This window comes from Artibeus jamaicensis, unplaced genomic scaffold, assembly GCF_021234435.1.
Source record: "Artibeus jamaicensis isolate MK-2021 breed Jamaican fruit bat unplaced genomic scaffold, CSHL_Jam_final contig_1132, whole genome shotgun sequence".
Classification (NCBI taxonomy): domain Eukaryota; kingdom Metazoa; phylum Chordata; class Mammalia; order Chiroptera; family Phyllostomidae; genus Artibeus; species Artibeus jamaicensis.
Genome location: NW_026521221.1, coordinates 6,818,332 through 6,842,179, shown reverse-complemented (window position 1 = coordinate 6,842,179; position 23,848 = coordinate 6,818,332). Strand labels below are relative to the sequence as shown.

General features: G+C 55.4%; 2 protein-coding genes across 4 annotated transcripts; one reads left to right on the top strand and one right to left on the bottom strand.

Annotated features, from left to right (window-relative positions):
* The first annotated feature begins 1,866 nt into the window (after positions 1-1,866).
* On the top strand, positions 1,867-10,741 carry CCDC9B (coiled-coil domain containing 9B). 3 transcript variants are annotated; one of them, XM_037161790.2, is made up of 11 exons: positions 1,867-2,002; positions 2,776-2,889; positions 3,175-3,282; positions 3,825-3,980; positions 4,071-4,196; positions 4,859-5,058; positions 5,358-5,416; positions 6,020-6,073; positions 6,180-6,279; positions 6,861-6,903; positions 6,989-10,741. In XM_037161790.2, exons 1-11 carry the CDS (start codon positions 1,991-1,993, stop codon positions 7,526-7,528), a joined length of 1,512 nt encoding a protein of 503 aa, XP_037017685.2. In that variant the 5' UTR covers positions 1,867-1,990; the 3' UTR covers positions 7,529-10,741. The 3 variants fall into 3 exon arrangements, with proteins under 3 accessions (XP_037017685.2, XP_053521552.1, XP_053521561.1); XM_053665577.1 differs by lacking the exon at positions 1,867-2,002 and adding an exon at positions 2,221-2,673; XM_053665586.1 differs by lacking the exon at positions 1,867-2,002 and adding an exon at positions 2,636-2,673 and having other exon boundaries at positions 2,750-2,889.
* A 5,106-nt stretch (positions 10,742-15,847) lies between these two features.
* INAFM2 (InaF motif containing 2) lies at positions 15,848-18,828 on the bottom strand. The gene has a single exon (XM_037161805.2). It carries the CDS (start codon positions 18,440-18,442, stop codon positions 17,981-17,983), a length of 462 nt encoding a protein of 153 aa, XP_037017700.1. The 5' UTR covers positions 18,443-18,828; the 3' UTR covers positions 15,848-17,980.
* Positions 18,829-23,848: the final 5,020 nt, after the last annotated feature.

The window sequence follows — 23,848 nt, the reverse complement described above, 5'->3', positions numbered from 1 at the left end:
GTGGGACAGCAGACTCTGGAACAAACAGGAGAACGGGGGGGGGGCTGCTCCAAGGTGTGACATGGTAACATGTGGGAGGCACATGGCCAGACAATGTGGGGCCCTGTCTCACTCTTGGCTTGTTCTGGGCACATGGGCCTCACAGCCTGATGGGCTTCCAGGCCTTGTCACTAGGTCAGTGGAGTCTTTCCCTGCAGACCCTTCCAGAACAGCGGGGTCGCCCTCCCTGTGGAATGGCTGATTTCTGCCTGTGCCTCCTGTTCCCCTGGCTGGGAATGGGACCGAGGGGAGCAGCCTCAGCCTGCAGCCTCTTCTGTCTCTACCCTTCCTGCTCGGGTCTGGGGTCTGGGTCCCCAACGTGACGGAGAATGTTCGGCATCAGCTCCTCTAGGCAGGTGCTCTGCAGGCCTCCCAGCTCCAACGACACGGCGGGGGCAGGTGATGGGGAGCTGGACTGCCACCCACCAGAGCCCGTTGCTTGGACCTTGGGGACTCTGCAGCCTGTGGGGGGCAGCGTATGGAGAAGGTGGGAGATGGAGCGAGCCTGTTCGAGAGAGAGGACCAGGACGAGAAGCCTGGGTGAGTCATGTTGCTGGGGAAGTAGAGGAGTCTGACTCAGTGGGAACATCCGGCTGGAAGGGAAGACTGGGTGCAGTGGCGTTTCCGAGCGGGATGGGAACTCCAGGGCCTCTGAGAGGGGGTGTGGGGTCAGGGGTGCTGTGTGAAGGCCTGGCCGGGAAAGAGTTAAATGTGGTGAGGAGGGGAGGGCGGACAGGAAGGGGTGGTTCGAGGTGAACAGAGGTTGGGTCTCTGGCTGGACCCGGGAAGACAGAGAGGGCAGCAGGGCTTTCTGCTCCAGAGACAGAAGGAGACCAGTCCTGCTGTGTAATTAGGGAAACTGAGGCCTGGTCAAGCAGGGACGTAGGGCATGCAGGGACCTCTGACCCCCTCAAGCCGCAGAGGTCAGGGCTCTGTAACTGCTGAAAGAGACCCCAGGTGCTCCTGACACAGCGACACCACCCCTCCTCCTGGCACCCCATGCCCCGGGCCCAGAGGCTCCTGGGGGGGGGGGTGCCAGGTCAGCTGCTCCCTTGGCAGAGGGACCAGCCTTAGCCATACAGGGAAAGTTCAGGGAGGAACTTTCCCAAGAAAGTTTGCTTCCTTTCTCTGGGTCAGAGGGGCTGAAAGGGTTAGCCCCAGAGAGCAAGGCTGGGAAGGGCCCCAAGTTAGGAGCCTGAGGGAGGAGGCTGGTGGCCAGCTGTGAACTGTGGTGACAAGGGTCCTTCACCCCATACCAAAAAGAGACATGAACAGCTGACCCTCCCAGGGGTGGCCGTACTTCAAAACACAGGAAAGACAACATTCAACCTAAAGGAGTGAATGACTAATGGTGTTATTTTAGGTACAAGGTAGTATTCGGTAGCTTAGGGGAAGTGAGCTTCTTATATCCCTTCAGATGATTTTAACTAGGGCTGGTAAGGAGAGTGAGGGGAGGCTTGTTTGAGGGGGGGCACCCGCAGACCAGAGAGCTGGATAGGCTGGGTCCTGTAGGCCTTTCTCTACTAATGGGAGGGGCACAGGCCTATGCTGGCTGCCCCTCTGTCTGCAGCCAGGCCCAGACTGGGGTCTTCAGGGGGGCACCGGGCCTGGGGCAGCCGGGGCCCCTGAGTCAGCTCACCCTGCCGGGGAGAGGTCCCTGTTGGTTTGTCTGGGGACCCTGGGGCAGGGCAGGCAGAGGTGCTGGGCAGGGCCAGCTGGCTGCCGGTGCCCCGGCCCTTGCCCTCTGAGAGTGGATGGGTGGGGGCAGCGGCCAAGGCGTTCCTGGCTGGGAGCCCAGAGGAGTCTTTTGTAATCACAACATGATCTCGTGTGCTGAGCAGCGAAGCCGGCAGGGAGAGGCCGGCAGAGGCCTGGCTCTGGCGGCTCCAGAGTCCCTCCTGCTTTAGCTCCCCCAGGCTCCTCTGGAATTCTCTTCGTGCCCGCTGTTGCCATGCACTCAGCTGTGAGTGGCACCTCACCCTTGGAGGGCTTCTTGGGGCTGGGAGGGGGCTGGGACGCCAGGAAGCCATACTCTGGGAGCAGCTGGGGACAGCTGGGCCTGGGAGGAAGAGGGCTGTGCCTAGGAAGCCGGGGGCTGGGCAGGGGCATGGGTGGCTGGGGCACTGGTGACAAAGGAGACCCTGCAGGCAGAGAGGGAGGGACCTAGGCCTCCCTAGATTTGGCTCTCTCCTATGCCCACTGCCAGCAGCTCACAGCCTGGAGTGGCTGGGCCCCTGGGAGCGGCTCTTTCCCACAGGCTGGGCGCAGGCCTAAGGAGTGGGGTCCAGGGCCTGGGAGCTCAGCGTGAATCAGGGGCCTCTCTTTTTACTGTGGATTTGGGCCTGGGAGCCAAAGAGCTCCCTCCTCGACCTCCCGAATCCCCTGGCAACTTCCCAGTCACGGCAGGTTCCGCTGCCAGAGCCATTTATAACTCCCATTCCAGGCTGTGCTCGGCAGTGGAGCTCCCTGGAGAGCCGGGGGAGGGGCAGACCACTGCTGGGAGCTGTGGGCCTGGGTACGGAGGCCCTGACCTGAGCCCACGAATGCAGAGTGATGGCAGGCAGGCCTCGTGGGGTGGGGGCTCAGGGCCTTCTATGTGTCATCTCCTCTTTGGACCTTAGCGCTGGGTCTGGGGTATGTTCTTTGGGTGGTAAGAATCTGGTTGGGAGGGAGAGTCTGGGCAATGGTCAGGGATGACCCCAGCACTCAGGAGCTTGGGCCCTCTGCCCTCTGCAGGGGCCTCAGGGGGCCGAGTCCCTGATGAGCAGGCAGGAAGAGAAGGATGCAGACCTGGACCGGAGAATAATCGCCCTTCGAAAGAAGAACCAGGCCTTACTTCGCAGGTACCAGGTGAGAGGGCCGTGCCAGGAGCTGGGAGGGCTGGCGGAGCTGGCACTGCCCGTCTGACCCGCGGACCCTGGTGTGCTGGTCTCTCCCTGCGGGTTCAGCCTGGGGACGGGGTCAGGGTGGGCGTGGTCCATCTCAGAGGCTGTGTGAGGGTCTCAGGGACTCTGTGATGCGGCATCCCTGCCTCTTGGTGTCCCACCGGTGTCTCTCTGTGTAGGCCTGTCGGCGTCTGTGTCTCTGTGCCACTGGGGGGGCCATGGCCCGTGCTGACTCCCGGCCCTCCCACAGGAGATCCAGGAAGACCGTCGGCGGGCGGAGCAGGGGGGCAGGGCTGTGACCACGCCGGAGCTCCTCCGACCCGACGGCCTTACCATCACCATCAGCCAGGTTCCCGGTGTAAGCCCCACCTGGGAGACTGGGCGGGGTGGCAAGGAGGTGTCCACCCATGTCGGGGTGGACGACCGCTCCTGCTACTCCCACTTACAGTTCTGGGGTACTTTCCAGCTCCCAATCTCCTGCAGCCCAGGCTGCCGTTGTCCCCCCGCCCTCAAAGGGCCACAGTTGAAAGGCCAGCAGAGGGTAGCCTCCTTGTACCCTTTTCCAGCTCCACAGCCCTGTACACATGCCTCAAAGCACAGGATACTCCTGAACCCCAAACCCCAGGGCTCAGAGAAAAGGGGCTGAATGCTAGCCACAGTGGGGGAGGGACAAAGACCCATTGTCTGAATGCTCTGGATTTCCCTGCTCAGAGATGACGGGTCGCTGTGGCATCTTGAGCCTCAGGGTGGCTGTCCGCCTGGATAACCTAATGCCACTGGCATGTGGACGCCCAGCTTCTCCGTGGGCATTCCAGGGAGGGCCGGGGCTGGAGCTGGCCTAGGGAGACACCCGAAGGACCCGGCCCCCAGCTCCTGGCCACCTCTGCCCTCGTTCTGCAGGAGAAGCGGGTGGTCAGCCAGAACTGGGCAAGAAGCACCCGTGGGCCTGGAGCGGCCAATGAGGTGCTCACGGATGAGGAGCTGGAGGCTCACACAGACACCTTCTGCTTAGGGGAGCGGGTGGAGCTGGCCGTGACCATGGAAAACAAAGCTGAGGTGAGCAGGGAGGGTGTGGGAAGCCCAGGCGCAGGTGTGCAGCCTCCTCCTCCCCAGCTCGGCCACACTGCCCTTCCTGACCTCCCCCAGGCCAAGCGGATTGTAAGCGAGAAGCACACCAGAGCAAGAAGCCAGGGAGCAGAAGGGCCTCCTGGAGGGGCCTTGGGTCAGAGCTGCTCTGTGCAGATGGATGTCAGTTTGGATTCTACACGAAAGGTATATCTTTAAGAGGGGATGAGGACATGAATGTGGTGGTACCCATTCAGGGGAGGCCAAGAAGCTGAGTCACATATGTCCCCTGTCTGTGGGGACATGCCCAGGAAGCCCCAGCAAGAATTCCTACCCCTTCTTCCTTTCCTGGTCCAGCCCCCGCATTGGGTGGGCCTTGCCCCAAAAGACAGGGTAAGCCAGAGGTGTGATCCAGCTCCTTACCCTACCTGGAGCTCTGGTGACAAGTGGGTGGGGACTTTAGGTGGGGCCAGGAGGGTGCGGAGGACTGGCCCCATGCCAGGTCCAACCTCTAGGTGGCAGCAGTCCCTAGTCCTGGCTGTGGCTCACAGCTGCTGGGTGGCTCCCCACTCGGGCCTGGCCGCACCCCCTGCAGCAGCCCTGTGGATAGGTGTTATTATTATCCCTGTTTTACAGATGAGGAAATGATGCACAGAGAGGTTTAGTAACCTGCCCAAAAGACACAGCTAGCAAGTGAATAGAAACCATACCCATGGCAAACAACACGTTAGAGATGGAACACATCAAATTTTTAGATGGGGACGGCAAAGTCTTGAGAGAGGAAGGGGTCAGTAGACTCTGGATTTCCATTCCAAACCCAGGACTCTTTCTGCTCATACCCCATGGTGCTGAGTGTCTTCTCCCGGCAGGGTGCCTGGGAGCCCCGGAGTCCAGGCCTGGTCCCCGGCTCAGCTCCCCACCAGCCAGTGTGGGGAGCCATGGAGGGGGACTGGGACTATGCCCAGTGGAAGCAGGAGCGGGAGCAGATCGACCTGGCCCGCCTCGCCCGGCACAGAGATGCACAGGGTGACTGGCGCCGCCCATGGGACCTGGACAAGGCCAAGTCCACGTGGGTGGCTGGGCTGGGAGGCTTATCGGGCTGATGTGCCGTGGGGTTTGGGGCAGGGCTAACTGTGGGTGCTTCTTGGAGGGCTGGTGGGACCCTCCCCAGGGTGGTGAGGGTCTGCCTGGGCCTTCGGGTCAGAGTGCCGTGGAGGCACTGGGTCCCCCATCTTGCTTGGGCCCACCATCTCCCTGCTGCCCTCCATTCTGGGGCTGGGGTTGGGGGAGGTGGAGGCAGTGTGCGTCTTGCTACAGACTCTGTCCTCCCCTGCGCTGACAACCTGACCACCCTCTCTGTCTCCACAGGCCGCAGGGCTCCAGCAAACCTCGGGAGGAGGGCCAGGGAAGGGCGGGCAGCACCAGGGGTGAGCCAGTGCCCCACCTCTCCCCCTTCCCCTTGGCTTTTTTACCCCTTGTCCCCTCTTCCTCTCTTTTCTCTGCCTCTTGGTTTACCACTCGCTTTCAGAGCTGGAAGGAAGCCTGGAAGGATGTCTTCCTTCCTCCCCTTTGCTATCCAAGGAGGGCACCATGACCTCCCTGTACACCCTCCAAAACTACGGCTTCTGCCCAGAGTTATGACCCCAGAACGCGAGGGGAGAAGGCTCGTGAGGGAGTCTGCGCTGGGGTCCCGCGGAGTCCTTGGTTCCCTAGGGTGAGAGCCCTGTGCCCTGCACGGGCTGTTGTAGGAGCAGAGCTCTGCGAACTGCTTCTCCCCTTATTTTACACACGGGGAAGCTGGTGCTGGAAAGGCTGGCCAGTCACTCAGCCAGGAGTGGTAACACCAGCACAGGGACCACGCCCACCAGCTCTCCAGGCCAGGGCTTGATCTGAGGGCCAGAAAACCCTCAACTGGACCAAGAGAAGGACCGACAGCTTCCTGGCCCTGGAAGAACTGGTGTTCCTGCTCCAAACTGGTGTTTGGGTCACTTGCCACCCCACCCGTTCCCCTTTTCCTTTGCTCCACTTAGGTCCCAGGAGCCACCGGAGGCTGCAGCCCCCACAATTGCCCCCTGATGGCAAGGGTGAGTTGGGAGAGAAGGAGGAGCTGGGTCCCATGAGCTGAGCTGGTGCAGGAGCTGCGCTGCTAAGGCCCTCTTCTCTCCTTGATTCGCGGACCATTTCTTGCAGGTGGTACTACTCGGGGTGGGCAGTCTAGCAGATCCTTGGCGGCACCAGCCATATGCAGCAAAGCTCGAGGGACGGATAGGCTGACTGGCAGGGCCCGAAGGTAACAGGCGGCAGAGGGCGAAATCAGGGAGGATTCTGGGCTTCCTGAATGGCTGGCTCTCCTTTGCTCCTGAGAGTTGAGAACCCACACTGGTCTGGTGCCTGCGCCAGCCCTCCCTGGTGCCTCTTCCCCCTGGTTGACTGCTGACAGCTGCCCGGGGGGAAGGTTAATAAGATGCAAGGAGAGGCCATCAGCACGGGCAGCAGCAGCAGCCGCAGCAGCAAGAGCCTGGTGCCCAGGGAGGTTGGTGGTAATTACAGCAGCTACTCTCCCCTGGGGAAGTCAGGTGCCTTTCCCAGGCAGTGCAGGCAGGGACATGCCTAGAGTCTCCACAGAACTCAAGGTGCTTCGGGGCTCAGCACAAACAGCAGCTTGGGACCTGGGCTGGGGCTAAGGAGGTCAGTGTTCGGAGAAAATGGCTGAATTTGGGGAGCGAGTTGGGCTGGAAGGGAAGCATCCAGGAGCCTTGTTCTGGCTCTGATGCTCCTGAACTCTGGAAAATGTAGGCCACCGACTGTGGTGCTGGTGATGTGAAGCAGGGTGGGTAGGAGAGGGGCCTGCTGTGTGCTGTGTTTCTACAGGTGGGAGACAAAGGAAGAGAAGGAGGAGGTGGAGAGCCCGGAGGTGGGTACTAGGACAGAGTGGGGCGGGCTAGGGACACAAGCCCTGGATTTGCCAGCCAGCAGGGCCGAACAATCTCTCGTTTCAGGGAAGTCAAAGCACTGGCCAGACTCTGAACAAGAAGGAGCAGGCACAGACACAGAACGGGATGGAGCAGAGCAGGCCCCCGAGTGCCCCAGCAACCAGCCCATCTCCAGCATCCCCAGAGGGGCCAAAGGGGGAGTCAGGAGCTTCAACAGCCAGTCCGGTCCCTGGCTCTCCACAAACCTCTGACTTGGTTCCCCTTGACCTCTCTCTAGGAGGCACCAGTAGCCCTGGGCCTGGGAAGAGCGTGGGTGTGCTCAGTCCAAGGCCTGGTGCCCAGGAGAGCCCAGTGTCCCGGTCACATGGTTCTGAGAAGCCCCTAGGGTGGGAGGATCCCCAGGCTGAGCAGGAAGTCCAGACTTGCTCTGAGTCACAAAGAGGAACAGGGCCCTCAGAACCCAGAAAAGACGGGCCTGGCAAGGCTGGGGCCCAGCAGGGCCTGACACCACGATGCAGGCCCCCCAGAGGAACTGGCCAAAAAGTGAGGGGCAGAGGAGGTGTGAGGGGCAGGATGGGGGTCCCTGGCCCCACAGGGAGATGCTGAACAAAGCTCCTGGGAGCAGGGGGACCAGGCTGGGGAGAGGAGGAGGGAAGAACACAGTCAAGAGCCTTCTTTGTGATGGGCGTCTTGTTGCTGGTGGCTTGTGGCAGCCTGGCTGTATGGTTTGGCAAATTCTCCGGCCCAGTGACATTGTGAGGGCAAGGAGCTGTCCTTCCCTGCACCTCATGGGCACACACCTCCGTAGACAAGTGTGTTTGCACCTGCAGGCACAGCCCCGGGTGTATTCCTGTGCCATACCTTGTCTCTGAGGCTAGTAAGCCATGTCTTGCTTGGGTCTACTGCTGCCTAGGCCGTAAGCTTCCCCCAGCCCCGCCATCCCCCAGGACAAGAAAGCAAGGCTGAGAAGCACTGAGCCCCTGGCTTGCATGGCCTCCCTTTCCAGCTGCCACCTTCCAGCTCCTCGGGTGCAGGCAGCCTCAGCAGCTGGCATGGCCAGGCCAGGCCAGGCCTAGGCCCTTCCTCGCCTCTGCCTTGCACCCAGGTGGCTCACAGCCCCAGACTCAGGATGGCCAAACCAGGGGAATCGCACCAATCAGCCAGAAATCTTCTGCCTTTCTGGAAGAGGAGGCTGAAGCCCCGAGAGAAGGAGGCCACAGTCAGCAGGGGCTGAGCTGGGGCCAGAGGAGCAGAGCTAAGGTCTTCCCCGGAAAGACCTCCTCTCTGAAACGGGGTGGGGTTGGGCGGAGAGGAGACGGCTTCCTCCCCCCAGTAGGTGGGGGGCTTACCATCAGGGAACCCCATCTTCAGGCCAGGTCAGACATTGAGTGTACCCCAAATGGGGGTCAGGGAGCAGTCCTGCAGCCCAGAGTCATTTCCTGCCATTGCCTACTTCCTCTCCCCACACCACCTTGCTGAACTGTGGTCAGGCAAAAGCAAGGACTCAGGCAGGGTCTGAGAGATTAGAAATGGCGACTGCAGCTAAGCAGGGCATCAGGACTTGTCTTTCCCACTTACATCTCCATTCCTGCCCCTCCTCTGAGGCCCACCGTCTGGTGAATTATCCAGATTCTGCACAAGGTGTGGCTTCCTCTCAATTCAACAAACATTTCCTGAACACCCACTACAGCAACACAGCCAGAGGGCGATGGTGACTTTGCCAGCAAGGGGGAGGGCAGAAGCCCAGTCACTGGGCAAATCAAGGCAGCCCAGCAGGAGCCCTTGGCTGTCAGTGCCCGACAGGGGACAGGGGCTGGGGATGGCGGTAGCAGCCCAAAGGGAACCATCCTACCTCTGCTAGCAAAAGCAGGTGCCCCTCCCTCTCTCAGTGTGCACCCTCTGCCCCAAGGCCTTGCCTGGATCTCCCCATGTGGCCCCCTCTGCTCCCTTCCCCTTCGGCCTGCAGTGGTTGCTCCTGTGTGCTGACGGGGCCTCCCTAGGTTCTCCAGGGAGTGTCTGGATTGCCCCCCAGATTTCTCTATTGTCGAAGTGAGGCCTTAACCATGAGGTCGCAACCTGGGCTTCCTCACTGGCTCTCATTCCACCTGCCCCAACGATTCAAGAAGCGTGAGGAGGGGATCAGATTGTTTAAAGCAGTGCTTCTTACATGTGAAGGTGCAGAGTAATGCAGATTCTCACGCAGTAGGTCTGGGGTGGGCTTGAGAATATGCATTTCTACTGCTCCTCCAGGTGATGCTTATGCTGCTGGTGCCCGACCACACTTTGAGCAGTAAGGGTTTGGACTAACAGACGTGGAGGGCTGGGGCAAAGACAGACAACACTCTCACTGCTTGGGGCTGGCTAGGCTGAGGATGGGGCGGTGCTGCCTCCGCTGGTGGGACCCGCTGGGCTTCAGAGCTGGGTGGGAAACTGAGGCAGCTGGGAAGATGCTTGAAAGGTCGGTGAGTGGTGGTGCCAGCTTCCCATAGTATAGAGTGAGAAAGCTGGCTGGGATGAGGGGCAGCAGGTGGAAGAGCTTGGCGTGGGGTTGGTCAAAGGGATTTTGGAAAGACTTGGGAACATTCCTGTGCGTGCGAGAGGGAGACCCCTGTGATGAGAGAGGCAAGGATGAAAGAGTCCCAGTTCAAGTCTTCTTCTTGCCTTCCAGTCACACAAATATGGCTTCAGAGCACGGCTCTGGTTCTGGCACCCATGACTCCCCAGGATGGGCCTGGGGCGGAGCAGGTGCAGGCAGGGCCCTTGACTGCAGGTGTTTCCAAAAATAACTGTGGCCGAGGACTCAAATTCTAAGATTCACAAACTGCTACCAACCCCCAGCACCTCCAACTGCACGCATGCTCTGGCAGCTCTGATTCGACCCTCGCAGCAGGACATAATCTAAAGAGAAAGCTGGGCAGAAGGGCCACAGAGAGACAGGGCTTCTCTCCCTGCGGGGAACATTCAGAAGGACCTTAGGAGAAAGGATGTCATAGGAGCCACTGGGGGCTGGAGAGAATGAAGACTGGTACAGGACATCTTCACTGGAGGAAGATTATAGGGCCAGGCGAGTATCCCTGAGCTTTAATTTTAAAAAAGCAAGCCCTTCTCCAGACTAAAGGGAGCCAGCAGCCACAGGGCCACCCCCCTGCTCCTGGGTGGAGCCAGAGATGGAGCAGAAGGGAAACATGGGGAGACACCCCACCACAAACCTCGGGGTCACGGGAGGCTGTTTTTCTCTCTTCCTGGATCCTTCCTTTTGGAATCCTTTCTCCTCTCCAACTAACAAACAAGATTGCTTGAAAAGTTGGGGAGTTCTTCACGAGGCGTGAGTATCAGGAACCCAGGCACAGAGCTGAAGGAAAAGAGAAGGGAGGGCACAGGAGGTAGCAGAAAGCCAGTAGGGACATGACAGCTTTACCAAAGGCTCCAAACAAGGAGAGCAGAAGAGGCAGAAGGCGTCCCTGCCCGGGCCCAAACCCCTTCACAGAGGGGAGCAGCAAAGGGCACTGCAGGGGAGGCCAGTTTTCTGAGGATAAGCAGCATGGCAGAGCCGCACAGACACAGGTCTTAGAATCCGACAGGCTGAACCTGAATCCTGCTTGCCATCGACTAGCTGGATGACCTTGGTCAATTTAAGCTTGAAAAGCCTCAGTTTTCTTATCTACAACATAGGGCTAGTAATACCTTGAAAGGTTGTTCAGAAAACGAAAGCTAATAGTATGAGAAATACGCCCAGCACACTGTAGGCATTCTATTAACAGCAGCCTAAAGGCACTTAGTAAATATCTGTGGAATAAATGAAGTAGCTATTTGGTGTGATCTCCGTCTGCTTTGTTTCCCATCTTTTCCTTCACCTTCTCTTCTAGTCTCATTTTCACTGGGCTCAGCACACCCTCAGGGAAACAGGGATGGTTTCTGAAGCTACTAGCATTCCAGGACCTGCTTTCACGTTGGGGAGTCTAGCTGAGTCACAGCCTCAGGGAGCAGCCCTTCTCTTACAGGGAGGGTTCTTTGTCCCCACCCACCAGTGGGATCTTAAGGGTGTCCTACGCATTTCTGCCTAACTCCACACATTGGTTCCCACAGCTCAGAGTGCTTCCTCTTTCCCTCTGTTCACATCGGTAGGAATCTGAGGACCCTCCACTAGTTTTTACTTCTTTAATGTTGGTTGGGGTGTCGTTCTGCAAAGTGAAGGGTCTCAGTTTGATTCCCAGTCAGGGCGCATGCCTGGGTTGTGGGTTTGGTCCCTGGTTGGGCGCATGCAAGAGGCAAAACCAATCAATGCATCTCTCTCACATCAATGTTTCTTTCCCTCTCTTTCTCCCTCCCTGGCCCCTCTCTCTAAAAATAAATAAATATGTAAATAAAATATAAATTTTTAATTTAAAAAAATATTTTATTTATTTATTTTTAGAGAGAGGGGAAGGGAAGGAGAAAGAGTGAGAGAGAAACATCAATGTGTGGTTGCCTCTCATGTGTCCCCTACTGGGAACCTGGCCTGCAACCCAGGCATGTGCCCTGACTGGCAATCGAACCAAAGACCCTTTGCTTCACAGGCCCGTGTTCAATCCAATGAGCTACACCAGCCAGGGCTTAAATAAAATCTTTAAAAAAAATTTCCTTCAGAAGCAAACTCCCTGGTGGAGTTTGTTCATGCCTTCTACTGTTAGGTTTTGCCACTCAAAGGAGCAGTATAATTATATTTTCTTACGGTCAAGGGACAGATGAATGAGGACCCCTGCAAGAAGGGGTTCCCCAGCTACGTAACAAGGCACAAGTTGGGAAGGTCTGACCACTAGTTGGCTCTGGTCCCATCCCTGGCTACAGGACAGGGATAACAGACAAAGTTGGTACCAGCCCCCCAGAAGAACAAATAAAATGGCAAAACCCCCCATATCTTTCTATTTTGGGCACCAAGTCCGAGGCGGTCAAAGGAACAGGAGAGACTAAAGACACCAACCACTTCACTGCCGCCTGAGTCATTTATCAGTGCCCACGGGCCCCGGCAAGCATGCCTCTGAGCCTCTGAGCAGGGGTTATCGGGGCTCATGAGGGAGGGCGGACACTGGGTGACCACAACCTCACTGAGGGAAAGAATTCAAGGCTGGAAAAGGCAACGAGAGGAGCCAGCACAAGGCCCAGACTGAGGCTGCTTTTCTTCAACGAGTCTGCTGGCCCATGTCACAGCCTCTCGTTAAGCGTCCACTTGACGCCAGGGGAGTGAAATTGCGCAGACCTGGCACCAGAAGGAACAAACGTGGCACCCACAGCTCCTTTTAAGGACTGGCTCGAGGAGCAGCAGGCCCCAGGGAAAGAGGTGAGGCAAACACATCGGTACCTTTGTGGGGAGGGGAGGGAGGGCTCTTTCAGGCCTGCTTCCTTCTGAACAAGCTCTCCAGGGCCAGTTCTCCTGCAACGGTCAGAAATAACCAACAATGTGGGTTTTTTCCTCTTTGCTCACCAACTCTGGCAACGCAGCGTTTCCTTCCCCCCAGTAGGGCAGCTAGCTTCAACCAAGAAAGAGCGTCAGAAGCCCCCCTCAATAATCATCTGTCAAAACAGAAATACCCTAACCCTAACCCTAACCCCCAGATTTAGAGGGAAAGGTTGGGCCTGCAGTTCTCAAATTTTAGTGCCCATCAGAATCGCCTGGAAGGCTAACTGAAACACGGCGCTGGGCTCCATCCTCTGAATCTCTCATTCGGTTGGTCTGAGATGGGGCCCCAGACATGGCATTTCTACAAGTTGCCAGTGGTGCCGATGCTGATGGTCACGGCACTGGTGTTGATGCTTGCTACCTGCCCCTTCACATTTCTTTCTGCGCGTCAGTTTTCCCCAAAAGGACAGACATTCCCTTGAACGTATATCTCCCTGTGTGTGTATGCTGTACCTTTATTCCTGAGGTCACCCAGCTCTGTCCTATCTATTAACGCCATTTGCTCTCAGGAGGTCCCATTAAGTTAGGAGAGAAGAGAGGAGTCAAGAGCCATAGCCAATGGCCACTGCTGAGTCCTCAAGCCTCCTGTGTCCCCAAGAGCATGCTGCCTCCCGCCCGGTCCCCATGACAGCGTGAGCTGTGTAGGGGCTGCTGCCGTGACAACACTGCCCAGGCTGACCCGCAGCCGAGGGAGGAGGTGGCCTCCAGACGACAGTGTGGGGAGGCCTCGACTCATGACCCAGCACAGTACCGTGGAGGCAGCACAGAGGTGCATGTAAAAGGAAATCCTTGGTGATCGACACAATTGCTTTTTTGGACAAGTTGGTTCTAGGACTTTTGAGGTTCACTTGGCATACTGTAGACACTAAATAAATAGTTCTTGAATTAATGGTAGTGGTTTATGGAAAATAAGTTAAGTTAGAATCTTACTGCTGTTTTAACTGATAAGCTATTGCAAAAACAGGTTCCTGAAGTTAAGGAAACAGGGCATAACAAGGTCAATTCTTGTTGGCATGACTGTCAATTCCTTTTTACAGGGCGAGGCCCACGTGGTAATCCTGAGGTCTGCACACTAACAGACAGAACAGGAAAGCTGGTCCGGCCCTCTGTTCCTGCTGACCAGGCGGCTGGCGTGCGCCGTGGGAGCCGTGCTGTTTCCACACTTAGGATGGAGAGTCTAGTAGAATCTGGCTATGTGGTAAAAAAAAGTTTTTGTTTTTCTATTTTTAAAATTAGCTTCTGGAGGCAACAAAGAACATAATGTAGGTTTTCTGGCAGCAGAAACCCACAGGCCATGTCAGCAAGTAAAACAGATATGACCAGAAAACTGTTGACGGATCAGGCATTTTTATAGCTCAACATTACACATAGGCCAGAACAGAGACAATGAATGGATCACATATCTTTGTTGCCTCCATTAGCACCACATGGAACACAGCTGTGGACTGGTGCCTGCAAAGAACAGGCAGGCCAAGCCCAAGTCCCTCAACTTGGAAACCCAGAAACCACGACTGGAATGGCCAGTGCCGCTGCGCTTCCAGGGGTTCTCTTAAGCAGCCCATCCACTCCCTTGAATCAGATTGTGGGCTGTGGATGTGGGTCCACAAGTGGATTGTGACAGTGACACCACAATGACACAAAGAACAAGTCTGTCCAACACAGTGACCAACCAGGTGAGCAGCGACAGACTCAGAGCACCTATTACCGCATCGGGCATGGAGCTCAGCGCTGGTTCTGTGAAAGGAGCAAAGCCACCGTGGTCCTTCCCTCAACCCAGTGGGGTGGGGGCATTGGAGTATACAGCACTTGCCCTTTCGTTACTACAGTTGCAATTCCAGAAATACCTCCATTCTCTTCAGACAGGAAGGGGGAGAACGATTATTACCCCTTTTAAATAGCTGTGGTAGCCCCAAAGCTCGGGAGCTGACCTTTCAGTTCCCCTTAAAGAAACATGTAGAGACAAGTAGATGCTCTCTGCTCAGCATTTCAAAACAGGATATAAATACTCAACTAAACAACACACTATCTTAGAATTCCCTGGTGAAAACTGAAAAACAAGGTAGACAGAAAATGGCCTCATACTGTGCAGAGCTCTTTAGAAGAAAAATATTTCTTATGCTTAAAATTTCAGAGAAACACTTCTTTGTACCTCAGCATCCATGGGGGAGAGAAATGATACCCACACAAACTCAGTGTAACCAGCTTGGCCAACTCCTGGCCCATCACCCCCAACACTTCACTTTCCAAAGAGGATTATCTCTTCCTTCAAACCCAGGCTGTCAAGGAATAAGCACCCGTGGTAACTTCTAATACAAGCAAACACCCAGAAATGATTCTGGCGGTGCAGGTAAAAAGCGGTTGAAAGTAATCCCCTTTGCACAAACCTCTCCTTCCTGGCTCAAAAGCCATGGACAATTTTGCAGCTAATTTCTAACCCTTGAAAATAAAGCTATTCAGACAACTGCTCCCCACCAACTGAGCCCTGTTCTGTGAACAGTGCTCTTCTCATCAGCCAGCAGGTGCCTGCCACACACACGGCTGTATGGGTCCACCATGTGAAGCCTGGTGCAGCGGCAAAAGCCGCAGGTCACCGGCTACAGAAAGGAGGGACTGACTGGAAGAACCTTGAAACTCTTTCCCTCCCCTTCTGCTCTGCCTTACCAAGACCTTTCATAGAAACCTATTGTGTAGGCTGAAGAGAGAAATAAAAGGGCGGACTTTTCTACACTCTCCTGCAGACTACAGGGTGAGGTAAAAGCGCAGCAGCCACCCCCTAACAGCTCTGGAGAAGTGCATGCCCCAGGGGGCCCTCCAACACTGGCTTCTGGTTGTGTGCTGGGCAGCATTGTCTAAGAATGAACTGAGCTCAACTGCTTGCCACATATTTTGCAGTATAACTAATCCCTCATTTTTGTGCATTTCACCCACATGTCTTTTATTATTTGTTTTAAGGAGAAAAAGAGCCTCACCTTTGAAGCGACCTAAAGCTTCTCTCAGCCATTTGGCTCTTTCACCTCCTCTGTTGTGGACAAAGCTCTGCCCAACCACTGCGGCCTCCTCAGTGTCTTTCCCAGTGTTTGCATTTCTCGAGTTATCTAGGGGCCAATGGTTTGTTTAAAGGTGAGAACAGTGATGTCCTCAGCCAGCTCACTATTTGCAATAATTCTTAATATGCACGGTGACTGGTCCCTTAGCTCCCTCAGTTAGGCATCTGCTTAGTCCTTTAAGTGCCTAACTTTTTTCAACCATTTTAAGCTAGATATCACTGTTCTTCAACCCCATCATTGCTTCCCCCCTAAGATGGATCCTGCCACCCTTCACGAATCAACTCAGTCAAGCTGTACAGCACTGAGAACAGGAGAGCGATTGTTTTTCCTCCCATACCAGTTCATTACCACCCATCCACATCTCAGACTGCTTCCTCCTTCATCCTCCACTCCTTCCCAAAGAAATTCGAGAAGAGGAGCGATCAACTTACACAGCTTACGTGGAGTTTTTAGAATGTATTTTTGTTCACCTGAAAAATAAAACTTTTAAAAAATATACAAGACTTTTTGAGTACAGGTATATCTTAAATGGCTGCATTATAAATAATGTCTCTGGTCATGTTCACAGCTAGAGCTGGAACTAATGTCCCAATTCCAGTGAAGGCTTTAGAGGGTCGGGAGGCCAGCAGCTGGACCTGTGAGTGGTCTCTTCAGACTCTTTAATCTGTCCCAGAGTAGATTAAACAGTCCAAAATGCAGGGGTCAGGACGGGGACAGGGGATTGGACTCTCATATGTTCTTCTGCAAGTTCAAAGATTTCTTGGAATAAGAGATCAATTTATAAATTATTAAAATATAGGACTAAAAATTCACACAATAAATATAAATTACAGGCTATTATTGAAGTTATAAAGTGGCATTTCTATGTTTCTTCCCCCAGGCTCCCACCAAAATATTTAAAAGGTCTCAGAGGCTTTCTAATGACCAAAGTCAAGTCAGCTGCTCAGGAATCTCCTCCAGCCAAGACACCCTGGGGGTGCCACCAGCCTGCCCCTAGGCTATGACAGCACAGCTGCTGTTATCGTGCCTACTGCAGGACAAGGCTTAAAGCAAGGCTGTTCATCCTGTGAACTTGGATCAGAGCTAACTAGAGTGTAAGCCAGAAAACTGGAGAGAAAAACTGCTTCCGGACTCAGGTGGCTACATTTTTGTCTTGTTTTAAAAAAAGTGCCTCATTTCCCAAAAAGGAAACACTAAGGGGTTTGATATCTCGTCACTACCCACACTCAATTGCCTAAAAGCAAGTGGCAGAAGGAAATGGAATCTGAATTGAGGATGTATCATTCTTGCTGCCCCAGAGCTACACGAATGTCATTCCCCTTGATGTTTCTCATTTCAATAAAAGTACAGGCTGCATATAAGTGTATCAGGAGAGGTATAGACAAGTCAATCTAACTTTCCCACTACTGGTGTAATAACTGGTTCTCGGAGCACAGTCCTGAGTTTGAAGCCCATCTTTTAAACCACAGGACGTGTGCAAAGCTCTGGTTTCACAACAGATTTCATCCTAATCACAGGGCTACTTTGTCACTACCAGCTCATAGAAGAGGGAAGGCTAGGGATGCTTACTGGAACAAGACAAGATTTTAAGGAAAAAAAGATAAAACACTTGTGAGTCAACCTACTTACAAAGTTTGCTCTTCGTAAAAATCTATGAGAAGGCCAAGGATTGAAGCACAGAGGCACTACTGCTCTTTCCCTTCCTTCTTCCCTGGCCCATGTCCAAATACTTAGGGTGCAACAGGAAACCTCTTAAGTGAGGGCACTAGGGTGGGAAAGAGAACAGTGCACTCCCCACCCTCCCTACACGGCTTCTACTCCTCTTAAGGCTTCCCACTATCCTCTCAACAAGTCTAAGAATGATTATACTCTTGTCACAAACCTTTCTTTCTGAAATAGGAGAGAGAGCAGGGGAAAGAGTGGGTGACGGAAAAAAGTGTTTGTGCCCTCTGGCTAGGTGCATCGGGGGCTTAGCAAATAGCCCTTGCTATTTGCTCCCTCAGGCAGTAGCTACCCAGGGTGTGGGAGGATATATACTGGTATAGTTCTATGTAATAACTGCTTCTAGTGCATATGTCAACTATGTACAGGGATCTATAAATTAAATGCGTTTGTGGCCACTGCAACTAGGTTGACGTACCTGAGCTCCACTACTTTTGGTGCCCTCCTCCTTCCGAGAGCTTCAGCTTATTTAAGAGCCCCCACAACTCCCTCCTTCCCCTGAGTCTTGTGGGGAAAGGCCGAGTGACCCCTGCTCGTAGGATACACAGGTGTGAGCGGCGCAGAAGTGTTCCGTGCTGGGATCTCCCCACCCCTTCCCCCAACGCCCCGTGGCTCAGGGCCCCGGCGCCGCAGCACAGGCCTGGGAAGACCGAACTGTGAGTTCCGGACGAATCGTGGTCGCTTGACTGAAGACCCAGCTGAAGGCCACTCGCCCCCACAAGCCCGCGGTCGTCGTGGGAGGAGGGGCGTTCACTCCCGTGAGGGTCCCTCCAGCGGGCTCTCCGCCCTGCGGCACAGTCCAGCTCCAGGCTCGCGGAGGGTGGTTCCCCACCGCCCCTGGTGAGGAGGGGTTCAGCGACTCCCGGGCGCCGCCGCCGCTTCCTCCTCGTCCTCCTCCGGCCCCCGCGGCCGCTCCAGCGGCCCGGCCAAGGGGCTGTCGGCAGAGGGCTCAGGAGGCGTGGGCCGTGCCGCCTGCAGCGGTGGCGCGTCTCGCGGTGCCTCGCGGCTGGAGGATCCCGTGGTGTTGGGCCCCACTGCCGCCGCCGCCGAAGTCCCAGACGGGCCGGTGGTGTTGGAACCGCCTGGGGGCGGGCCGACGGCTCCCCCCGAGGTCCCGGCGCCCACCGGCTGCCAGATGAGGCTGTAGTAGACGGCGAGCACGATGGCGGCCAGAGACACGGAGAGCACGTAGGCGAACACGGTGGCGAGCCGGACCCACTTCTTGTTGGTCTTGGCCGCCATCTTCGCCTTCTTGTCCCCGGTGTAGGTGGCCGGCTTGCCCCGCTCGGCCGGGGCCGCGTCGCGCTCCTTCATGGGGGGGGCCCGGCCTTTGCCCCGGTGCTCCACGGCCCCGGCTAGAGGGGGCCTGCCGGCCTGTGAGGACTAGACACGGGGCGGCCCGGCGCCCTCAGTTCCCGTGCTCCGCCGCCGCTCCTCACGACGCCCGCCCGCAGCCCGCCACCGGGTCGCTGCAGCCGCCGCCGGGGCCTGGACCGGTCACCGCCGCCAGCGCCGCCGCCGCCGCCGGCCCGTCAGCTGCTTCCCTGCCGCCGCCACAGCCACAGCCGCCACAGCCGCCCGGCTCCGCGTCCCCATCCGCCGCCGCCGCCTGCCTGGCCGCTGGCCGCTTGGTCTCCAGTGGCCGTGCGGACAGCGCGCTCCGCTCCAGCCCGGCTCCCCCGCCTCGCGCGCCGGCAACAGGGGCGGGGGAGAGCGCCGCTCGGGGCTGCCTCTTAAAAGGGCGACGCCGGGGTCCGGAAGTGCCGCGCGGGGAGGCGGGCTTCTGCCGGGCGCCGCACGCTCCGCCGGGACGCCCGGGTACGAAAGAGTTAAAGGAGGCTGGTTCTTAAAAGGGCAACGTCGCTGCAGCCCCGCGCGGGCTGGCGCGGGGAGGTGGGACCCCGGGCGCTTCTTTAAAAGGGGAACGTTTGGGGCGGAGTGCGGAACGGAAGAGGGCGGGGAGGGGCGTTCGGAGTGCGGAGCTGTCAACTCTGGCACCTCTCCATTCGGTCCTTTCCCAAGCGACAGATGGAATAGCAGCAGCAGCTTCCGCCCCCAGGCCTCAGTTTACACCCAGAGTCGGGGGTGATACCACGCTTGTGCTCTCGGCTCGCGCCCCGCTCCACGTGCCCGCCGTGCGGGTCTCCCAAACCTCTTTATAACTGGACAGTCTAGCCTACGTCCGGCGTAGGCCAACGAGGACCAGTGGTTCACACTGTGGTCACAGTTGGTCGCGCCCCTTCCCTACCGGCCGCATTCCCATTTCATTCCCCGTCCCGCCAGGGGTTCAGGGTTTTGCTGGTATCTCTCCGATTCCTTGTCCTCTTAGAGCCCGGAGTCAGGATGCCCAGACCTTACAAAACTTCTGAGACAGTACCACGTGCTAAATTGGGTTTCCAGCCTCACCTCCCATGTTAGTGCAAGTTTAGAACAGGTCTAAGGTCCCGCTTATGGGGGCTTCCAAATCCCAGGTCAAGGGGCTGCACTGAACCCATAGAGGGGCTGTCAGATTTCCCTCTCTCTGATCCTCTCTAGGCCTTAGAGTCTGGGCGTTTATTCCGTCACCCCCTTCCCATGTGAGGTTTGTCCTCCTTCAGGTGGATTCTGACGACCCCTCTCTAAGCTTAGACTCACATCAGCTGCTTTCCCATGTGCCTTTCCCCCTCCTTCCATCTTCCTCTCCCCTGCCTTCTCTTCTTCCGATTTCCTCTCTACAAGACTTTCTAGAATTTCTGGCTCCTTCCTCCTTGAATTCTACTTCCTGTGTTCCCAGAACTGCGTTTCTCACCTGGCTGTGGGAGACTGCGCCTGTGTGAACGTGTGTGGGGAGAGCAATGTGGTCTTGGTGGGATGCTTTGGGTGAACATCCCCCCACCCAGTCCTGCCCCTGCAGATGCGAGCCTGACTCCTTACTTCTGACTCTGGGGGGCAGGACCCTCTGGCCTTTCCCACTTCCCCTCTTCCTAGATACCACAGGAACCTTTGGTATCTAGGTCGAGGAAGCCCCTTCCTGACACTGCTGTCCTGCCCCCAGATAAGGGTAGACAGAGGGAGAGAAATCAGAGAATCAAGACAGGGCGGGGACAGAAAGGGCCCAGAAGGTCATCTTTTGTACATACCTGCAGACCCTAGAACCTCCTATACAACAGCCCTATGGAGCACTCTTCAGCCTCAGCTAAAAGACCCTCCATGAGGTAGATCTTGTCTGCCCCCTAAGGCAGCCTTGTCAGGCTTTGGGAAGTTCTGACCAATTATGCACAGAAGTCAGGTAGCTGACCAGAGAGAGCTGAGTGTGCTGATGGCTGACGGAGCTAAAGGCCTATAACTCGAGCCCTCACTCTCATTCCTGAGGCCCAGGTGTGAGTCTGCCACAGCAGTGGCCAACTGAATGCTGTTTTCAGGAGAAGCCTTCCTTTTTACTTTCTGAGAAATGTCAAAAACACTGCAAGTTTGGAGTGTGTATTGTCTTCTGTGGGCGGATGGGGAAAACACAACCACTTCTTCCCCAGCCGGCTCCCAGATCGGTCACAGCTTGTCTAGCAGAGTAGCCTGCTACGTTAAAATCCCTGAATTGTCGTCTCTGGATGTTCTCCTCTCTTCTCTGCTCTGCTCTCTGGCTTTCCTGGCAGGACAGATCGTACCGACTACACCAGGGAGAATTATTCTGAAAGATCCCAGGTAAAGTCAACCCCAACCCTCCTTCTAGCCTCTTTCTTGAATTCACTCTATATTTCTTCTGTTGCAAATTAAATTTATTTCTTCTTGCTTGGTTCTCAGGGAGCAGAAAACAGCATGTTACTCTCTTCTAAGGAATAAATATACTTGAAGCACTAATTCAATTCCTCTCACCCTATTTTTCTCCAAAGTAAACAGTGCCAAATTCTTTAACCTATCATCAATAAGTCCTATTTATTATCTGGATTTACATAGTGTCTTTTACCCTACGAACTCAAATTGCTTTCAGATATAATTGAGCTTGATCTCCCTTGTGCCTGAGCCATTAAGAAACCATTAGTGTATTCCTGCTGCAGGCAACTAAATGGCCCCCTAGTGGCCGGATAGTGAAGATGCTTGTCTAAGTGGCTCTCCCCCTTGGCACAGCGAGGGAAATCAGAGAATCAAGGTAGGGCGGGGACGGAAAGGGCCCCGAAGGTCTAATCTTTTGTACATACCTTCGGACCCTAGAACCTCCCACATAACACCCCTATGGAGCACTCTTCAGCCTTGGCTAAAAGACCCTCCATGATAGTAGTGGACCTTGTCTGCCCCCTAAGGCAGCCTTGTTGGGCTTTGGAAAGTTCTGACCAATTACAACAGTAGCAACATCCACGCTCTTACTCTGCTCCAGGCTCCATACTAAGCATTTACATTTCTTATCTCATTTATCTCATAACACCCTATTAGTTACTCTGGAAGGGCTGGGGGCTCATCTTCATTTGAATGGGCATATATTCTGAATACAGATTTCTCTCTCTTGCCAAAGGCCTCAACCAACACCACTCCCTAAAGGCTTAAAGAGTGTTTGATCCACTGACTCAGGATTTCACATAACGTTGCATCAGAACAAGAGTCCTGCTTTATAGCAAAACAGTGGTCGTGGAATCTTCCGGGCATATCACATACTTTGCTGCCCAGTGGCAAATAGAGCTGATTGAGTAAAAGAACAGCCTTTCAAAGGTGTGGCTGGTGCACCATTTCAGAGATGGTGGGACATGGCGCTCCAGCATCGAGTAGACACCTACCCAATGGCTGTCATGGCGCTGTGGTCCGACAGCTGAAATACAGTGGTCCAGGGAGGGGTAGAAGGAGGAACAAACTAATTTACTATTGGCCTTTGGAGGGGGGCTTGGACTTTATGGTTCTTAGTCCTCGTCCTACAGTTCCAAGCTCTCTGAGTTTAGAGAATCTAGGTCCTAGAGGCGGAACACTTCCGGCAGGGGAACAAGAATTCCACAAATGTTCCGTGTGGCCACTTTTCATCCTTCAGACTCTGTGTGCCAAGACACTATCAGGCAAAGAAAGGAGTCAATTCCTGGCAAGAGTACTTGACCCTGATCCTTTAGGAGAGACAGGGCTGCTGCTACATAGCGGGGTCAGGAAAGAATATGTTCGGCACCCAGGTGATGCACCGGGCTGTCACTTGGTACTCCCTCGCCTGATTTTGATAGTAAGCAGACAAATTCAGAAGCTTGGTTTGAGAAGAGCATGGTGATTAGGGGCTCAGACCCCTCAGGAATGCCACCAGGTAAGCCACTTAGACTGGCAGAGGTCCAAGCTGAAGGTAAATAGACTCTTGAATGGGTGATGCAGTGGGGACAGTGCTGACTATCAGTTGTGACACCAAGACAAGCTGCAGTAGTGGGGAGTCAGGGCTGAGCAGAGGAATACATTGATTAGTGATGCAGTCATGACAAAGGACGTCTCCACAGGGAGCTCTGCAGTTGGGATGACCCTCCAGACCTGGCCCCAACTGAGGCGAGAGGGCCGGACCTTTGAATCCTCACGCCGACCTGGCAGATTATCCCTAGGAAGGGCTCGTGAAGTCGGGCAAGGCAGCTACTTTTGGAAGTGCCCAGGGAGAGAGGTTCAGCTATGAGCCATTGGCTGCCAACACTCCTGGCAATGTGGGGATTAAGTTTCTTGGCCCCAAAGGCAGGATCTGGGGGCTGTACCAGAGCAACCACGGCAGCACCCCCTTCACATGGCTCAGACCTGCATGCTTGTGTGGAAATAGTTCCTCCAGAATTCTGGTGACCATTTTCTCTGGGAAACTTACGGGAAGGCAACTAGGGAGAACTATAGCCTCAACATCACAAGCCCTTCCTAGGGATAATCTGCCCAGTCAGCGTGAGGATTCAAAGGTCCAGCCCTCTTGCCTCAGCTGGGACCAGGTCTGGAGGGTCATAGCAACCCCAGAGCTCCCTGTGGAGACGTTCTTTGTGGTGACCACATCACTGATTAAGATAGTCCTTGGCTCATTCCTGCCTCCTTCATGCCCTCAGATGTCATGTTGTTTCTGAGAGCACCTCCCAATAAACTTTCTGCAAGCAAATCTCTTCCTCGTACTGTTTTCCTGGGAAACCTGACCTAGGACAGTCACTTAAGTCACCTAAGATTCTAACCTTGGGGATCCAGGAGAACAAATCTCGTCCATCTGAAAGTAGACCTCCTGGCTGCCTCTGTCTTCTAAGCTGTGATTTCCTCCACCAGTCCTCACAGAGTGTTGTGCGTGTCCGACATCCCGGCTGTCCCCCACCAAGCAGACTCCAGCTACGTAAAGCAACCGAACTGCAGTCTGAGCACATCGTGCCAGGAAGGAGGATGTGACTGAGTCCTCCTTGGTTTGAGAGCCCTGGCTGTGCACTGGCACCAAGGGTGAACCCTTTAGAAACCCAGGCTCCTCACCTCCCTTCCCCTCTCCCCACCCAGCCACCCTGCTTCAGAGGGTCCAGATGCAATAAGAAATGCACGGTGTTACCAGAGCTTCCCAGGCGATTCTGATTGATACCAAGATGGAGAGTCACCGGGCTCAGTTCTCCACTTCAATTCAGGAGCCTGAGACTGGCCGCGTTTCTGGCAGCCTTTTCATTTGACTCATGTGGAGTTGGCTGTCAGCAAAAGCCCTCAGTTTTCTTCACACTTGCTTCTGCTAAGCCGCCACCTCCCCGCCCTGTCCTCGTACACTTGGTGCCTTGGAGCCCAGCCCAGACCTCTCTGGGT

Bases quoted from the DNA above. Each gene is read 5' to 3' on its own strand.
- INAFM2 (XM_037161805.2), bottom strand. From the start codon at position 18,442: ATGAAGGAGCGCGACGCGGCCCCGGCCGAGCGGGGCAAGCCGGCCACC.
- CCDC9B (XM_053665577.1), top strand. From the start codon at position 2,593: ATGGCAGGCAGGCCTCGTGGGGTGGGGGCTCAGGGCCTTCTATGTGTC. The intron at 2,674-2,775 runs GTATGTTCTTTG...TGCCCTCTGCAG, and splicing joins ACCTTAGCGCTGGGTCTGGG to GGGCCTCAGGGGGCCGAGTC. The intron at 3,981-4,070 runs GTGAGCAGGGAG...GACCTCCCCCAG, and splicing joins CCATGGAAAACAAAGCTGAG to GCCAAGCGGATTGTAAGCGA.